General features: G+C 42.5%; 1 protein-coding gene across 7 annotated transcripts in view; it reads left to right on the forward strand.

Annotated features, from left to right (window-relative positions):
* The window catches only part of COL4A4 (collagen type IV alpha 4 chain), a 139,748-nt gene that overhangs the window by 29,060 nt on the left and 92,492 nt on the right, over window positions 1-18,196 (forward strand). For all 7 annotated transcript variants that reach the window (XM_066232820.1, XM_066232819.1, XM_066232822.1 and 4 more), the window contains exons 3-4: window positions 1,328-1,370; window positions 5,595-5,672. In XM_066232820.1, coding sequence (XP_066088917.1) covers window positions 1,328-1,370; window positions 5,595-5,672 — 121 coding nt within the window. The remainder of the gene's footprint in view (window positions 1-1,327; window positions 1,371-5,594; window positions 5,673-18,196) is intronic.

Genomic DNA, 18,196 nt, shown 5'->3' on the forward strand with positions numbered 1-18,196 from the left:
ATCGCCTAGACAGAGTCTCCCTGAGGGGCATGGCTCTGTGGCTGTCGATGATGTTTACCAGATCCCAGCACAGGAGGACAGAGGGTTGTGTGGGGAAGGAAGGCTCACGTAGGACATGTGGTTCAGAGAGGAGCTGACTCTAGCAGAACAAAGGACAAGGCTGGCAGAGACATCACAGCCCAGGCTGGGGCCCTTCGCCTCCATCATAGCTTCTTTAAGGGTGGATATGGAAACTATTGGGCAAATATAAGACCGAAGAAAATATCTGTGAATGGTTAGTGGTCATCTCAGTCAGCTCTGGCTGCTGTAACCAACACCACAGACCGTGTGGCTTATAAGCAACAGGAATTTACTTCTCACAGTTCTGGAGGCTGGAAGTCCGAGATCAGAGGGTCAGCAAGGCTGGTTCTGGGGAGGGCCCTCTTCCTGGCTGCGGACTGCTGACTTCTTGTAGTGTCTTCACATGGTGGAAAGCTCTCAGGTCCCTTTTTTTTTTTTTTAATTATTTTTATTTATTTATTTATTTTAGAGGAGAAAGAGAGAGAGAGAGAGAGAGAGAGAGAGAAGGGGGGAGGAGCAGGAAGCTTCAACTCCCATATGTGCCTTGACCGCACAAGCCCAGGGTTTTGAACCGGCGACCTCAGCTTTCCAGGTCGATGCTTTATCCACTGCGCCACCACAGGTCAGGCTCAGGTCCCTTTTATAAGGGCACTAATCCCGTTCCTGAGGGCTCCACCCTCTCGACTTAATTGCCTCTCGAAAAGCACATCTCATCATATTATCACCTATTCGGGGTTAGGATGTCTACATATGCATTTGAGGAGCACACATATCCAGTCCATACGGTGATCTCTTTTGGTTCCTGTCTCCTCTGTTAAAATTTGTTTATAATAAATATGCTCCTCCCATTGGATTTCTGCCTCCACGGTAGACCCTGAACTACCTGACTGCTTCAATGAGGCCATATTATCTGCATTGCCTCCCAAACCGCGCCCAGTCCAGTCAGGGTCCCTCCTCCTCCCTCCTTCCAGCTGGCCTGCGTCATGCCACTCAGCACACCCTGGTCTTCGCGCTGTCCCCGAGCAAGGGCGCTCTCTCTAGTTTTCATCCCGAGAGTCATCTTCCTCCACTCCTCTGTCCATCCGGGTCTCACCTGCAGTGTCCCCACGGTGTCTTGTCACTGATGACGATCAGCTGGCGACAGCAGCCTATTAGGCACAAAGAGAAGCTTTCTAGAATTAATTCCTTTATTCTTTTTCTTTTTAGCTGGTTTGCATAAAAAAAAAATGGACAGTTTAAACTCATCTGCGTTTTTGCTTTTTCATAGGTCACTCACACTTATTCTCTTTTCTCTACAACATGTCCACGCGGTAAGTACATTAATTAGCTCGGGCTGCATGTGGAAAGTTCACTTTATTCAATGCATTATTTTTGTTATCCTTTTCAACAAGCTCTTCTCTGGGATTCAGTTTTCTCGTCCGTAAAATGAAGGGTTGGACTAGCTAAACTCTAAGGTTTCTTTTACATTGTACGGTCAAGACTGCTTACCCAACTGCCTCCAAATGATATTGGAGACTTCCTTATTTAATATCTATTATAACCCTTTCTTAAAAACCTATTTTGGAGGGAAGTAGAAAGCAGCTGGGTCACTTCACGATTAATCAAGAAGTACAAGATTAAATTTGAAATTTTAACTCTGGGGAAAGTTAAGCCAGGAACATTCTATAATAAGATCTAAGAATCTAAGTTATTAAAACCCAACCTCAGACATTTCTGGGAAATCCCGTGGGCTGCCCGTCCCTCAGTTGATCGGGAGACGAGTGGACTGGCTTAACTCACTCTAGTCCACACATTTCTATCTGTCCATCCTCTCCAGCTTGGACCCACCCAACCCGATTTCTGTGATGCACATTATCATGGGTCTTCTCAAAGCAAATGAAATAGAAAGTGTCTTTCTGTGCTCCTCTTCCCACCAGTCAGGAGCAGAAGGCATATGCGTTCAGAAATGAGAAGCGTTGGCTCTTGGGTCGGACAACGATTGATCTCTTAACCTACTCAAGACTCAGTTTTCTCCCCGATTGAAGTAAGGATGACAAGACTTGCCCAGTTTAGTTCACAGGCACCTGAAATAATAAATGGAAGCACACTGAAATAAATATACATGTGTGGAGTTTTTCTATTTCTCTTCCTTGGTATTCCCAAGTTTATTTTCATAGTATTTTTTTAAATATACTTTAATTATGAAAGCTTACAAAGTCCTATATTTCACTTCTTTCATTTCTTATGTTCCATGTGCGTGGATTTGGTTTCTGAACCAAAGATTTCCCTGACCTGGATTCCCCTGGCAGCCTGGGTTTGCAGAGACCCTAGAGTTCACAGAGAGTGGCTATCCTATCGTTGGGCTTTAAAGGCAGAGATAAAATCGCTGCAGCATCTGTAGGAGGCAATTTGTCCTTCAGGATTTTAAGTGCACATACTTGTTGATACAGGAATTTCTCTTTTCGGAATTTGCCATACGTATTTATACTGACTTGCCCACAAAGATAAATACACAAATACTAGCTACAGGCTACTATTCATCAGTAAAAGAAGAGAGATAGCTAAATGTCTATTGGTAAGAACTGATTATATGTTATAGCAATACTTTTTCTGATGGATAGCCAAATTTATTATTTTGTCATGATCTTGAAGACATCTGATTCAGTGAAAACAGCAAGGTACAGGGAAATATACCACTTGAGTAAAAAGAAAACAAAACAAAAATACCAAAAAATGTCTCTCTGTGTGTGTGTACGCACACAGGATAATTGTTTGAATAAGCTCATTCTTACCCGGATACCGGTTTGATGAGATTGATTGCCTCTAGGTGAGGGAATGGGAGGCCAACATTGAAGGGAAAATGTCTTTTCCCATTATATTCTTTTGACATTTTTATCATATGCGTATGTTATTCCGTTTTCAAAAAAGAAAATAGAGATACAAATGTTGGACAGATTATTAATTTAGACATTAAAAACTTATTTTCTTGAACTTTCTATGCAATAAATATTTGTTTAAAACTACGATAAGACAGATAGTGACATTTTCTTCTTTCTCTTTGAAGAAGGGTCACCTTGGTTTTAGAGCATGTTAGTGTATTCCCAGTGAACATGGTTTATATATTATACATTGGATGCTCGCTTGTCTGAGATATAGTCTTTATCTTCTTTGAATGGATTTCTGCAATGTGTTGTTGAGGTGCAAGTTTTTTCCTCTATAAAATGTCTCCCCTTTTAAATGATGTTTATTGGGATATGTCTAATGTTAGAAGAGCTTTGCAGAGACTAAAAATCACCTCTTGCTTTTTTTCTTGAACTGGTGCAAGTCAAAGCTTTATCTGCAACTATTTCTGCTTCTTTGTTAGCATCTGCAGATCTATTTTAAACTGATTCTTCTCTGAAATATAATTTTGCTACAAACATCTCAGTGATGCTTGGCACAATTAAGCAAAAAAAAAAAAAGGATACAATAAAATAACAAACTTGCCTTTATTATCAAGCTGTCTAATCAACTGACCCTCTTTTTTTCCCTGGTTATTTTGATATTTCACTGAACACATAGTAATGAACCCAACCTTAAATGAACCCAAGTGTTCAGACTTGTTATTTTAAGAGCTTTTATGTTGTCCTGACCTGGCCCGGGGCATTTATTTAATTTAATTTTTTTTTTTTTACCTTATCAGGGCTTTGAACTACATGTTTCTGCGTCATAGATAACATTGTTACTCAAAACTCAAGAGGCATATATTTTTAAACTTCAAATACATTTTTTAACTTAAATTATCTAATTGCTTGGCTCTTGTCAACGTTTAAATTCTTATATACTTTCAATGACCCATTAAGAGTTTTGTTTATAAAGATTTTTTTTAATGCTTAATATAAAAATATTTTCTTTTAGATTGTTTCTGAGCATATCTTTCCTGGAAAAAAAAGAGGTCTAAATCATGTGATTCAAAGGGGGAGAAACCCCACCCTGGGTAGACTCCTTTTCTTTCCCTATATATATATGTGTGTATATTCATGTACAGTGGTACCTACCTTGAGATACGAATTTAATTCGTTCTGTACCCGAGCTCGTAAGTCAGCCAACTTGTATATCAAACTGCCCATACTGGACCCGTGCGCCAACGCGCCAATTAGCAGCAGCTTCCTGAATCACGACTCGTATCTCAGAATTTTGCTCGGATCTCGAACAAAAATACGGACCAAGTCGCAGCTCCTATCTTTAAAAAATTTGTATGTTGGTCTGTTCATATCTCAAGGTACCACTGTATATGCATCTATATTCATATATATTTACATATATACCTATGTAGGCATGAATATATGCATATATATCACTTCTATCAGAACTATAAATATTGGTTTAACTGTTTTATCTTTCCCATTGTACATCGATCTGAAGATTTATGTTTACAGCCTTGAGTTTTAAGAGATCTATCAGTTACAGGAATGTGTGGCTAATATGCTATGCGGCAGTGAGGGCTGGGCCAGCCATGACCGTGCCCTTTGTGTCTGTGAGTGCCCTCAGCTCCTAGCCCCCGGAGCTGCTATGGCGCTGCCCCTCTCATCCACAGTCCAGCCCCATGACAAAGTGCTCAGAACTCCGTATCACTGTTCCATGGAAGCTCTTTGTCATGAAGGAATCTACGTATAGAAGTATTCTGGGACTAGACTTTTGTATTGAAGTGACTGCTGGCTCTGGATAGAGATAATGAGGATTCGTGAGAATAAGGGACTAATTTTCCCCAAGTTAGCGTGTGTGTGTGTGTGTGTGTGTGTGTGTGTGTGTGTGTACCTGTGCATGTGTGTTTGGAGAAAGCATTAAAGGTAAGAAAATATGTGAGGGGGAAGTGACTCTTTAAGGGAGTGTTGAAGAACAGTTAGGTCCAAGTGAGGAAAGGGCCCACGTTATTTAAGTTCAGGAGCTTACTGGTTGAGAGGCCCACGAGAGGAACCATCCAGTGGTATCAGCAAACTGCAGGGAGAGCAGTGTTAACTCGAAGTGCAGGGCTGCTACCAGAGCCTTGACAAAAAAGGGACCCGATGAGGTCAACTTGTCCTAGCTGATCCTGGAGGCAAAGCAGGAGGGCCCTGAAAAATACTAAAAAGCCAAACTTACCCTTTAAATCAGACACCATTGTGCACTTAAAGTTTTCCTAACTACATAGTTTGCACTAAGACTGTTCACCACTTAGCAAGTGAATCTTTACAAGAGAGAGAAATGCAGAAGGTTCTGGCGAAAAGCCACGTGATTTCAGAAAAGAGTCCTGTAAAATCCCAGTTTACCAAACTTATCCTAGCTCAACATCAGCTCGTTACCCTTGCTCACAAAATCATCAGCCCTCTTTATTATCAAGTCACGGGGTAATTTCTTTGCCTTTGGAAAGAAAACGTTTCAATATTAGTCTCTTCTTTTCACAGATCCGAAGGTAAAAGTTTACTATGGCATGCTCATGAGTTAGGCAAAGCAAGAGTGCTTGTTAGGATGTCTGCCTCAGGTGCCCAGCTAAGGGATGGAGTCCCATAGACTGAATCACATGCTTCCCTTTCCAGAGTGGGAAGCAGTTCACTGGTCCGTGTGGAGGAAGAGACTGCTCCGTTTGCCTCTGCTTTCCTGAAAAGGGGTCTCGGGTAAGTGATGTGAACATCGGTGTGAATCCTGAAGGGGAGGGGAAACGGGGAAGTACTAATTCAAGGGCATGGCAAGACGAGTGAGCTCTAGAGATTGGCTAGACAACATTCTGTTAAGTCAACAGTGTATGTATTGTTCCCTTAAACATTTGTTGAGGGGGTTTATCTCCTGCTAAGTGTTCTTACCACAATAAAAAATTTTAACAAAATTAACTTGGAGAGCATCCTGTTTTTTTTGAGCCATGGGGAATATTTAATATTAAGTAGTCCCAGATTTTCAGCACTTTCTGGTAGTTGGCAATGCTTATATCTTTCCTAATCAAAGTTCTGTACTTTCTGATAAGCAACCCCAATTATATTAGACCTTGCGTCAGGCTTCGAGGTGGTCTGGGAAGCAGTGTTTTCCAAAATGCTAGTTTTGTGAATTGCCCAATGCAGAAAGGGTCGTGGTGCTATATGAGACACACTGGTTCGCCATCTTTTTTTAAAATCTTGTTGCTGATTTTTATTTATTTATTTTAGTGAGGAGAGAGAGAGAGAAAGAGAGAAGGGGAGGGAGGAGCAGGAAGCGTCAACTCCTGCATGTGCCTTGACCAGGCAAGCCCAGGGTTTTGAACCGGCGACCTCAGTGTTCCAGGTCAACGCTTTATCCACTGCGCCACCACAGGTCGGGCACTGGGTCACCATCTTGATATTCACATTGCGTATCAGCATTTTAAAAGGCTCAGAAGTACTGTAGTGAGCTGTTTTTCTAAAAGCCTGTTTAACTTTGTTTAAACTAGTGTTTCAGGGCATTGGACCACAAGACTCTTGTTTGGGTAATACCTACTGAAATCCCGTGGAATAGCGAGCTATACTCAAAACTATAGCTGCAGTTCTCGTGTATTTCTTACATGCCAGGGGCTGTTCTACATCCTGACTCCTCACAACTCCTTTATTGTCTTATTCTATTGACTTTTCGGTGCCGGACACCGAGGCACAGGGCCATCTGGGGTCTTGCTCAAGTCTACCCAGAGTGGTGTTTTTTTGTTTGTTTATTTATTTTATTTATTTATTTTTTTTACAGAGACAGAGAGTGAGTCAGAGAGAAGGATAGACAGGGACAGACAGACAGGAACAGAGAGAGATGAGAAGCATCAATCATTAGTTTTTTGTTGCGCGTTGCAACACCTTAGTTGTTCATTGATTGCTTTCTCATACATGCCTTGACCCTGGGCCTTCAGCAGACCAAGCAACCCCTTGCTGGAGCCAGTGACCTTGGGTTCAAGCTGGTGGGCTTTTGCTCAAACCAGATGAGCCCGCGCTCAAGCTGGCGACCTTGAGGTCTCAAGCCTGGGTCCTCTGCATCCCAGTCCGACGCTCTGTCCACTGTGCCACCGCCTGGTCAGGCCAGAGTGGTGCTTTTGATGACTCCCCTAGACCTCTGTCCTTCGGCGCACAGGAACCCTCTTGTGTACTGATATCGGAACTCTTGAACGTTTATGGAACTATCCCTTATATGGTGACAGCAGCCGCTGGCAGCCCACTAACTCATTTGTGCTGGAGAATTAGATCAGATGGTTCTTATGATTAAAATTACTCCCACAATCTTACAGGAATGGCGTATGTTTCAGAAGTTTGGAGCCAGAGCAATGATTCTGTTGAAACATGTCCACATCGACCCCGTGGGTCTGTGCGTGACTCTCTGACAGCACAGTTCAGTAAGGACCAGTAGTCTATAGGGACGTGAAACATTCTTCAAGAGAAGGGGCCATTTTTTTTCCCACGGCACCTGTCTGTCTTCACATAGTGGGTGTGCCCTGTGTGCGGGGTTCCTTTGTCAAGCTCTCTTCCTGTCAGCGGCGACGTGATTGAACTTGAGGCAAATCCTCTTCATTGAAGCTGCCTTGTTTCTTCTGTACCTCAATCATTTCCATGATCGGAATTTATCTTGAGCTTTTCCAACCCACTTCATGATAGAATTTTTATATTGAAGCTGACATACAATATTACATGTGTTTCCGGTGCACAGCATAGTGGTTAGACGTCTCCGTCACTTACAAAGGGATCGCCCCGATGAGTTGAGTACCCACCTGGCATCGTACATAGCTGTTACAGTGTTACTGGACAATGTTCTCTACGCTGTACTGTACATCCCTTTGAGTCTTTTCATAATTGGCCATTCGTTCTTCGTGAGATAATTTAAAAACAAAAGGAACAGGCCTCCAATTGTAAAATAAGACCTGGGGCTGGAATCGACGGCATGGTGACTGTAGTCAGTAACATAGTCCTTGCGCTTGGAAGTGGTGCAGGAAGCAGATCTTAAAAGTTCTTGGCACAAGAAAAATGTTGGCAGCTATGTATGACAACGGCTGTTACCTAGACTTACTGTGGGGGCCATATGCCACCTGTACAAATACCAAATCATGGCTTTGTATGCCTGAAAGCATTATCATATGTCAACGGAATCTCAATATTTTTGTTTAAAACAGGTAGGGATGCTAACAGCTAGCACTCTAAGAAATACTTTAGTTCTTTTCATGTAAGCATGCACATCATTCAGGGGGAAAAGCCTGGCTTCGGTGTGAGGTTGTTAATAGAAACATACTAAGATTGTATAAATGAAGAATAAAAAAAGAAAAGGAAATCAGTGCCTCTAAATTTGAAGTCTCTTTGAGCTTGAGACCCAGGATGAATGGATGGACTAGCCTTGTGGCAGCAAGGGGGTGGGGACATCACAGAACGAATAGGGACAGTTGTTTGTACAGCCAGCGAGGTGTGGTCCTCCGATTTAAATGAGGCTGAGGGTTACTTTAGCAGGGCCGTCTGGCCACAACATCTAGAGAGTTTCTTTCTCCACAACTGCGTGGAGGAGGGTGCTCCTGGTTCTCGCGGGTGGAGACCAGCACCCTACAGTGCCCAGCACGGCCAAAGTCCAAAGTCTCCACACCAAAGACTTCTCTGTCCCCAAAGTCCTGTGGTGCCATGGTTGAGGACCCCTGCTCCACATCTTGGGAGGCCACTATAATTATTATTTCCATCTGTCAACACAAGGAACGGAATTTCCAAGAGTTTTAACTAACGCGCCTGTGTGTGGAGGACACAGGCGCACCTCCGGGCGTCTGGCTTCCACCGCAGCATCGGCCCGGGGTCACGGGAAGATGATCACACCAAGGTTCAGACATCAGTTTTAATCGTCACACTTCAATCTGCCTAAGTGCTGTTGTTTTTCATATCTATACCAGGGGTCCTTCCTTCTCTGTGGCCTTCGGGGACTCAACAACCCCAAGCAGTTGCCCGTGTGGAGGGCACACTGTGTGTCCTCTGGCGGAGTCGCCGGCCCTTGGTGAGGAGGGCTCGCAGGGAGGGGCTGCATTCTGTGCAGACTGCGTCCCCGATTCTGGGTGGTCAGGGATTGCTCTGTGCGGAACACCGGTCAACCTCTGCCCTTCCGGAGACAGATGGGTCCCGGGTGAAGGCTGCAAGTTGCTGGGGACGCTTTCCAGCTGGGCGTCTGGGACGGAGGCTTGTGCGTCACCGCAGGCGGACGCTCCCAAGCCCTCAGCAGCCAGCCGCCTGGCCGACCGTCCCTTGAGCCACACTGACATCTCAAGGTGGACTGAAAAATGGAAATACGACGAGTTCCGGAGGGTGGAGCATCCGCTGGCGGCGGCGCAGCCCGCGAGTCGCACAGCCAGGCATTCCTAAGAAATTGTCTACTCTCCCGTGGCTCATGCCTGAGCGAGCGGTTTGTTCAAGCCTTGGATCAAAACTGCTGTGTCTAAAAGCATGGTTGGGGCGCCGGGCCGCCCCACGCCCCGGGGTGACGGAGGTGAGGGCTTTCCCTGGACGCTGAGGCTGCAGTGGGACGTGCAGCTGGGACGCTTCCAACGGCAGCTCCCCCACTGCCGACAAGATGAAGGTCAGTCTCACCGATGTCCGGCGGAGGCCCGCGTCCAGCCTCCATGTGTGTGTTGGTCAGTAACCGTACGACTCGCCCTTTGCCCCTCCCCAGCTGTGTGGGTTGGGCCCCTCCCTCACCTTTCATCATTATGCAAATATTCCGGCTTCTCTGCCTATTTTTTTGGACCGTCTTTGCCCTAACGGTCGCATCTACCTTTCCTGCCCTCCCCAAAGGAACCCAAGAGAAACACGACCCCCCAGCCCCGAACAGGCTTCCTGCCCATGCCGGCCAGTGGGGGTGTTCCCTGGTGGGAACCTGCTTTCCTTCTGGGGCATTCTCATCCCCTGATTGTCGCCCTGAGCTCGAGTGTGGCCACGTCTGACCGGGTCCCTTGATTAGATGACAAGCACAGACTTCGTAAAGGTGACCGTTACAGACACATGTGAAAAGTTGACGCTGGCCCCCGGCCCATCGTGGACCCCGTAGAAATATAAGTTGCCTACTTTTGTTTCTCCTCTTGAAGAACCAGGGGTCATTTTTTTTCGTACTTCTTTGAGAGGATCACAGTAGACGGCACCTAATAGGTGGTTAATATACATCAATCAATAAGTGAAAATTCACACTCCAGCCTGCACAGGGTCGGGGATTCTGAGCTGGTGGCCAGGCTGCATTGCAGCACGCGCACATCGGGGCGCCGGCGGTAGTCGAGAGAAGGGGACGAAAGGAGGGGGGGCATCTTTCCACCGGCTCCGCCCCCCCCTGCCCCACAGCAGTTAGATCTGTTGTTAGCTGAGTGGTCTCACATAGTCCAGAGTCCCCTGGGAACTTCAGATGGGGCCAGTAACGAACGCTTGCAGCAGTAGCCACAACACCTGACTGCTACACTTGGACCTTCCAAGGCTTCAGTAGCATTCTGGAAAGAACTGAGTCTGAACAGGAGACGGGGGCTAAACCCTTTGGTCTCTTTCGGGTTCAGAGCCCCCACCTGGACAGTAAGGGTTTGCACCAGAGATCTGGTCCCTCCACCCCCAGTTCTCACTGCCTGCGGTTCTGTGATAGAGAGCATGGCTTTTCCTATATGACAGTTGTTTAACTGGCTTCCTGAAATAGTTTGTGACTGTCATCACATTTCCTGAAACTTCATGATAATCCCTCTTTAAGGATAGGAGGAGGTGGCTTTGGGCAGGATTTTAAGTTATTCAGGATCAGTTTCCAGGAAGGAGACTGCCGTGATTTTGGTGGCTGTCCCCTTGCAGGGAAAACTACATGTCTTTGTAGACCAGATGGAACCTTTTATAAGTTCTGCTTTAGTGACTAGCATGATACTCAATACACCTTATAAAGTTTTTTTTTCTAGAATAAAATATATATCCATATTGTTTTCTACTCAAAAAAGTACAGCAACTATTAAATCAATACAACCTCACAATTGAGTGGCTTTATATACCAGGAGGTCAGATGGCTTACAACTCAAGACCTGTCTTAGTTGGAGAGAGAAGATGGCAGCGGAGTAGGCGGATGCACAGACACCCAGCTCTCAATACCAAACTGGAATACAAATCAATTTAGAAAAAATCAGCATGAAAAACCAACACTGAACTGCAAGAACAGCTCTCAAAAACCAAGGAGCAAAGAGGAAGCCACAATAATCCTGGTAAGGAGTGCCTGAATCTCCTCTGCTTACAGGAAGGGAAGGAGGGGGGTGAGGCTGAGAGCCCAGAGAGGATTTCACAGAGGAAAAAGAGCAGAAACTACTGCTCACAGCCACTTACCTGGCGACCAGGGAGCAAGGTGGGTTGAAAAGACCAGCTTATCTCCCAAGTGGAAAAGACAGGGAGAGGGACAGACTGTGAGGGGCTAAGGTATGCAAGAAACAAAATAAAAAAGCTGACTCATTCGTGCTGGAGGCGGCCATAGCTGGGGGAGGGACTGAACCTTTCACAAAACAGAGCTGAAGTGCTTCCGGATCAGAGATCTCCGGACATCTATCCAGCTCCAATCAGCACAACAAGACACAGCTGAAAACAAGAAGTGGGGAGAAGGGGCAGTAACTCAGGTCTCCATGGAGATCTGAGATACACCACCCCCTACTGAAGCTGAGAGAAAAAACCCTGCCCCCAGTGAGATTAGTTGGAGGAAGAGACCTTCATCGTCTCAGGTTACACCCACAGCATTCCTGGATACAGTTTCAAGGAAGCCCCCTGCTGAGATCAGTTAACAAGACTATCACCTGTTAAGAAAACAAACAAATCAAGACTTCAAAGCTGCCCAAATCCAAAAGTGGATTACAAATAATAGCTGATACCGACCCACGAAGACCTAAAAATAACACAACTGAAAACTGGAGGCAGACAACACCAAGCCTAGACTCAATCAACTCTACAAATAAAAAAAAAAGAAGAAGAAGATGAGAAAACAAAGGAGTGCAATCCAAATGAAACCACAAGAGACACTTTCGAGAGATGAACTGAGTGATATGGAAATAATCAAACTTCCAGATGCGGAGTTCAAAATAATGATTGTAAGGATGCTTAGGGATCTTAGAACAACAATGGAGGGGGAGTTTGAAAACCTAAATAAAGAAATAGCAAGTATAAAAAAGAATCAGTTGGAGACGACAAATACAATATCAGAAATAAAGACCACAATGGAAGGAATTAAAAACAGGATAGATAGAGCAGAGGATCGAATCAGCGAGTTAGAAGACAACTGGAATGAAGGCATGAAAGCAGAGAAGAAAAGAGAAAAAAGACTCAAAAAGTCAGAGGAAACTCTTAGAGAGCTCTGTGACAACATGAAGAGAAATAACATCCGCATCATAGGGGTTCCTGAAGAAGAAGAAAAAGAACAAGGGATAGAGACTTTGTTCAATCATATCATAGCTGAAAACTTCCCTAAATTAATGCAAGAGAAACTCTCACAAATCCAAGAAGCACAGAGGACTCCATTAAAGAGAAACCCAAAGAAACCTACACCAAGACACATCATAATTAAAATACCAAAGCTAAGCGATAAAGAGAAAATATTAAAAGCTGCAAGAGAAAAAAAAGTTATCACCTACAAAGGAGCCCCCATAAGGATGACATCTGACTTCTCAACAGAAACACTTGAGGCCAGAAGGGAATGACAAGAAATATTCAAAGTAATGCAGAACAAGAACCTACAACCAAGACTACTTTATCCAGCAAGGCTATCGTTTAAAATTGAAGGAGAAATAAAAAGCTTCCTAGACAAAAAAACAACTCAAGGAATTCATTACAACCAAACCAATGCTGCAGGAAATATTAAGGGGCCTGGTGTAAACAGATAAAGTGGGAAAAGAATACAGAAAAAAAAAAAAGAAAAAGGAATACACCTTTAAAGAAGAAAATGGCAATAAACAACTACATATCAATAATAACCTTAAATGTAAATGGATTAAATGATCCAATCAAAAGACATAGGGTAGCTGCATGGATAAGAAAACAGGACCCATACATATGTTGTCTACAAGAGACACACCTTAGAACAAAAGACACACACAGATTGAAGGTAAAAGGATGGAAAAAAATGTTTCATGCAAACAGAAATGAAAAAAAAGCTGGGGTAGCAATACTTATATCAGACAAATTGGACTTTAAAACAAAGGATATAGTAAGAGATAAAGAAGGCCACTACATAATGATAAAGGGAGTAATCCAACAGGAAGATATAACTATTATAAATATCTATGCACCTAATATAGGAGCACCCAAATATATAAAACAGACTTTGATGGATTTAAAGGGCGAGATCAACAGCAATACTATAATAGTAGGGGATTTCAATACCCCACTAACATCACTAGATAGATCCTCAAGAAAGAAAATTAACAAAGAAACAGCAGACTTATTGGAAACACTAGATCAACTCGATTTAATAGATATCTTCAGAACCTTTCACCCTAAAGCAGCAGAATATACATTCTTTTCAAGTGCTCATGGTACATTCTCTAGGATAGACCACATGTTAGGGCACAAAAGTGCTCTTAACAAATTTAAGAAGACTGAAATCATATCAAGCACTTTCTCCGATCACAACGGCATGAAACTAGAAATGAATCACAGCAGAAAAGCTAAAAAATTCTCAAACACATGGAAACTAAATAGCAGGGTGTTAAATAATGAATGGATTAAGAATGAGATCAAAGAAGAAATAAAGAAATTCCTAGAAACGAATGACAATGAGCATACAACAACTCAAAATTTATGGGACACAGCGAAAGCAGTGCTGAGAGGGAAGTTCATAGCACTACAGGCACACTTTCAGAAGCTAGAAAAAGCTCAAATAAACAACTTAACCCTGCATCTAAAAGAATTAGAAAAAGAACAGCAAGTAAAGCCCAAATGTAGTAGAAGGAAGGAAATAATAAAGATCAGAGCAGAAATAAATGACATAGAGGCTAAAGAAACAATACAGAAGATCAATGAAACTAGGAGCTGGTTCTTTGAAAAGGTAAACAAGATTGATGCACCTTTAAGTAGACTCACCAAGAAAAAGAGAGAGAGGACTCAAATAAATAAAATTAGAAATGAGAGAGGAGAAATAACAACTGACACAACAGAAATACAAAATATTGTAAGAAAATACTATGAAGAACTGTATGCCAAAAAACTAGACAACCTAGATGAAATGGACAAATTCCTTGAAACGTACAATCTTCCAAAAATCAATCTGGAAGAATCAGAAAACTTAAACAGACCAATTACACCAAAGGAGATCGAAACAGTTATCAAAAAACTCCCAACAAAGAAAAGTCCGGGGCCCGATGGCTTCACAATGGAATTCTACCAAATATTCAAAGAAGAACTAACTCCTATCCTTCTCAAACTATTTCAAAAAATTCAAGAGGAAGGAAGACTTCCAAACTCCTTTTATGAGGCGAGCATAATTCTGATTCCAAAACCAGGCAAAGACCACACAAAGAAAGAAAATTATAGGCCAATATCTCTGATGAATATAGATGCTAAAATCCTCAACAAAATATTAGCAAACCGGATCCAACAATATATGGAAAAAATCATACACCATGATCAAGTGGGATTTATTCTGGGGAGGCAAGGCTGGTACAATATTCGTAAATCAATCAATGTGATTCATCACATAAACAAAAAGAAGGAGAAAAACCATATGATAATTTCAATAGATGCAGAAAAAGCATTTGATAAAATCCAACACCCATTCATGATCAAAACTCTCAGCAAAGTGGGAATACAGGGAACATACCTCAACATGATAAAAGCCATCTATGAGAAACCCACAGCCAACATCATACTTAATGGGCAAAAATTAAAAGCAATACCCTTAAGATCAGGAACAAGGCAGGGGTGTCCCCTTTCACCACTCTTATTTAACATAGTCCTGGAAGTCCTAGCCATAGCAATCAGACAAGAAGAAGAAATAAAAGGCATTCAAGTTGGAAAAGAAGTAAAACTATCATTATTTGCAGATGATATGATATTGTATATAGAAAACCCTAAAGTCTCAGTCAAAAAACTACTGGACCTGATAAATAAATTCAGCAAAGTGGCAGGATATAAAATCAATACTCAGAAATCAGAAGCATTTTTATACACCAACAATGAACAGTCAGAAAGAGAAATTAAGGAAACAATCCCCTTCACAATTACAACCAAAAAAATAAAGTACCTAGGAGTAAACTTAACCAAGGACACTAAAGACTTGTACTTGGAAAATTACAAAACATTGATAAAAGAAATCAAGGAAGATACTAACAAGTGGAAGCATATACCGTGCTCATGGTTAGGAAGAATAAACATCATTAAAATGTCTATATTACCCAAAACAATTTATAAATTCAATGCAATACCAATTAAAATACCAATGACATACTTCAAAGATATAGAACACATATTCCAAAAATTTATATGGAACCAAAAAAGGACACGAATAGCCTCAGCAATCTTAAAAAAGAAGAATAAAGTGGGAGGTATCACACTTCCTGATATCAAGTTATACTACAAGGCCATTGTACTCAAAACAGCCTGGTACTGGCATAAGAACAGGCATATAGATCAATAGAATAGAACAGAGAACCCAGAAATAAACCCACAGTTCTATGGACAACTGATATTTGACAAAGGAGGTAAGGAAATACAATGGAGTAAAGACAGCCTCTTTAACAAATGGTGTTGGGAAAATTGGACAGCTACCTGCAAAAAAATGAAACTAGATCACCAGCTTACACCACTCACAAAAATAAACTCAAAATGGATAAAAGACTTGAATGTAGGCCGTGAAACCATAAGCATCTTAGAAGAAAACATAGGCAGTAAGCTCTCCGACATCTCTCGGAGCAATATATTTGCTGATTTATCTCCACGGGGAAGTGAAATAAAAGACAGGATAAACAAATGGGACTATATCAAACTAAAAAGCTTTTGCACAGCTAAAGACAACAAGAACAGAATAAAAAGACAAACTACACAATGGGAGAACATATTTGACAATACGTCTGATAAGGGGTTAATAACCAAAATTTATAAAGAACTTGTAAAACTCAACACCAGGAAGACAAACAACCCAATCCAAAAATGGGCAAAAGAGATGAATAGACACTTCTCCAAAGAGGACATACAGATGGCCAATAGGCATATGAAAAAATGCTCAACATCACTAATCATTAGAGAAATGCAAATTAAAACCACAATGAGATATCACCTTACACCAGTCAGAATGGCGCTTATCAACAAAACAACACAGAATAAGTGCTGGCGAGGATGTGGAGAAAAGGGGACCCTCCTGCACTGCTGGTGGGAATGCAGACTGGTGCAGCCACTGTGGAAAACAGTATGGAGATTCCTCAAAAAACTGAAAATCGAACCGCCTTTTGACCCAGCTATCCCACTTTTAGGAATATACCCCAAGGACACCATAGAACAGCTCGAAAAGGAGAAATGCACCCGCATGTTTGTGGCAGCATTGTTCACAATAGCGAAGATCTGGAAACAGCCCAAGTGTCCGTCAGAGGACGAGTGGATTAAAAAACTTTGGTACATATATACTATGGAATACTACTCAGCCATAAGAAATGATGACATCGGATCATTTACAATAGCATGGATGGACCTTGATAACATTATACGGAGTGAAATAAGTAAATCAGAAAAAAAACTGAGATGAATCCATACATAGAAAGGACATAAAAATGAGACTCAGAGACATGAACAAGAATGTGATGGCAACAGGGGCGGGGGGGTTGGGGGAGGGGGGAGGGGGTGAAGAAGGAGAGAGTGGTTAGGGGAGGGGAGGGGCACAAAGAAAACCAGATAGAAGGTGACAGAAGACAATTTAACTTTGCGGGAGGGGTATACAGCACAATCAAATGTCAAAATAATCTAGAGATATTTTCTCTCAACATATGTACCCTGATTTATCAATGTCACTGGATTAAATTTAATAAAAAAAAAAAAAAAAAGACCTGTCTTAGTTATTTTTGGTGTGAGAACTAAAATCACAAGTAACTCAGTCTCTCTTTTGGGACTTTTAAAGCACTTCCTAAGTATTTGTGCACCCAAGTATTTTTTTCCCCGCAAGCTCAATCCCTTGTTCCTTACACTTACTTCTAAGAGTCTGTGTTTCACAATACCGCAAACATGGACTTGACTTAGGAAATTTTAATGACTGCTATCATTTTCATATGAAATTATTTGAGCACAAAGTTCTGGAACTCAGTCTCTTGGTCACTCGCACAGCTGTTCTGTCTAGCCTGATAAGTGGTTCAGAGCAGTTATTTTTATGTTCCAAGGCTCACCATAAGTCATTTGCGTCATATTTTGATGCAAGCAAGTTGCAATGACAACGGAGATGTTAGCAGATTGGGTCTGTCACCAGCCTCTTAGATTCTTTATTCTGGTTTCTTCTCTTTCTTGCCATGTTTTCTCTTCCAGGAGCTCCTTCTCTAGCTTATTTTGTCTCTGTTGGAGAATTCTCTGGTAAATGAAGCCCAGTTCTTGGTGACAGACTCAGGTGCCGTCAGGGGATGACAAGTGACCTGATGAGGGGACCCCAGGATGTGACAGTTGACCTTGGGGACTTTGGGGAGCCGGAAAGTACCTTTGTCATGTAAAGGCATCAGAATTCAAAAATTTTACAATACAGTGCCTAACACTTAAACCAATGTCCTGATAGGATTCAGTCCACCAGCTGCCAGTTTACAACTTCGGCTTAGCTTTGTAAAGTTTTCCCCGATGGGAGGCTTAACCTTGATTTTTGAAGAGTGAAAAATTCGAGAAAGTGAAAAGAATAAATCTTCAGTTGTAGGATTATTATTATTATTATTTTGCAAGTGCCTGAGGAAGTATTTCTGAGCAAGGCGCGGGGGTCCGGGAGGTGGAGGGAGGAAACATACCTATCATTGTATCCTATGTGGCTTTCCAACAATCCTGTGGCAGCAGGAGCAGTAGCAGCTGATATATATCCACAGGGAAGAATAGCTCCCACTAACTAACATGGCTCTCAGGATGCCCACGAATCCCTCTCTTTAGATCCAACATGCGCGCCTGAGAAAGAAGGCGAGGACACAGGCTCATGTTTGTCTTTTACACCGTAGAACATATTTGAAAAACAGGCCAAGCGTGCAGAACCTCCCCCGGGGAAACCT

The sequence above is a fragment of the Saccopteryx bilineata genome, chromosome 5 (genome assembly GCF_036850765.1).
Source record: "Saccopteryx bilineata isolate mSacBil1 chromosome 5, mSacBil1_pri_phased_curated, whole genome shotgun sequence".
In the NCBI taxonomy this organism is placed as follows: domain Eukaryota; kingdom Metazoa; phylum Chordata; class Mammalia; order Chiroptera; family Emballonuridae; genus Saccopteryx; species Saccopteryx bilineata.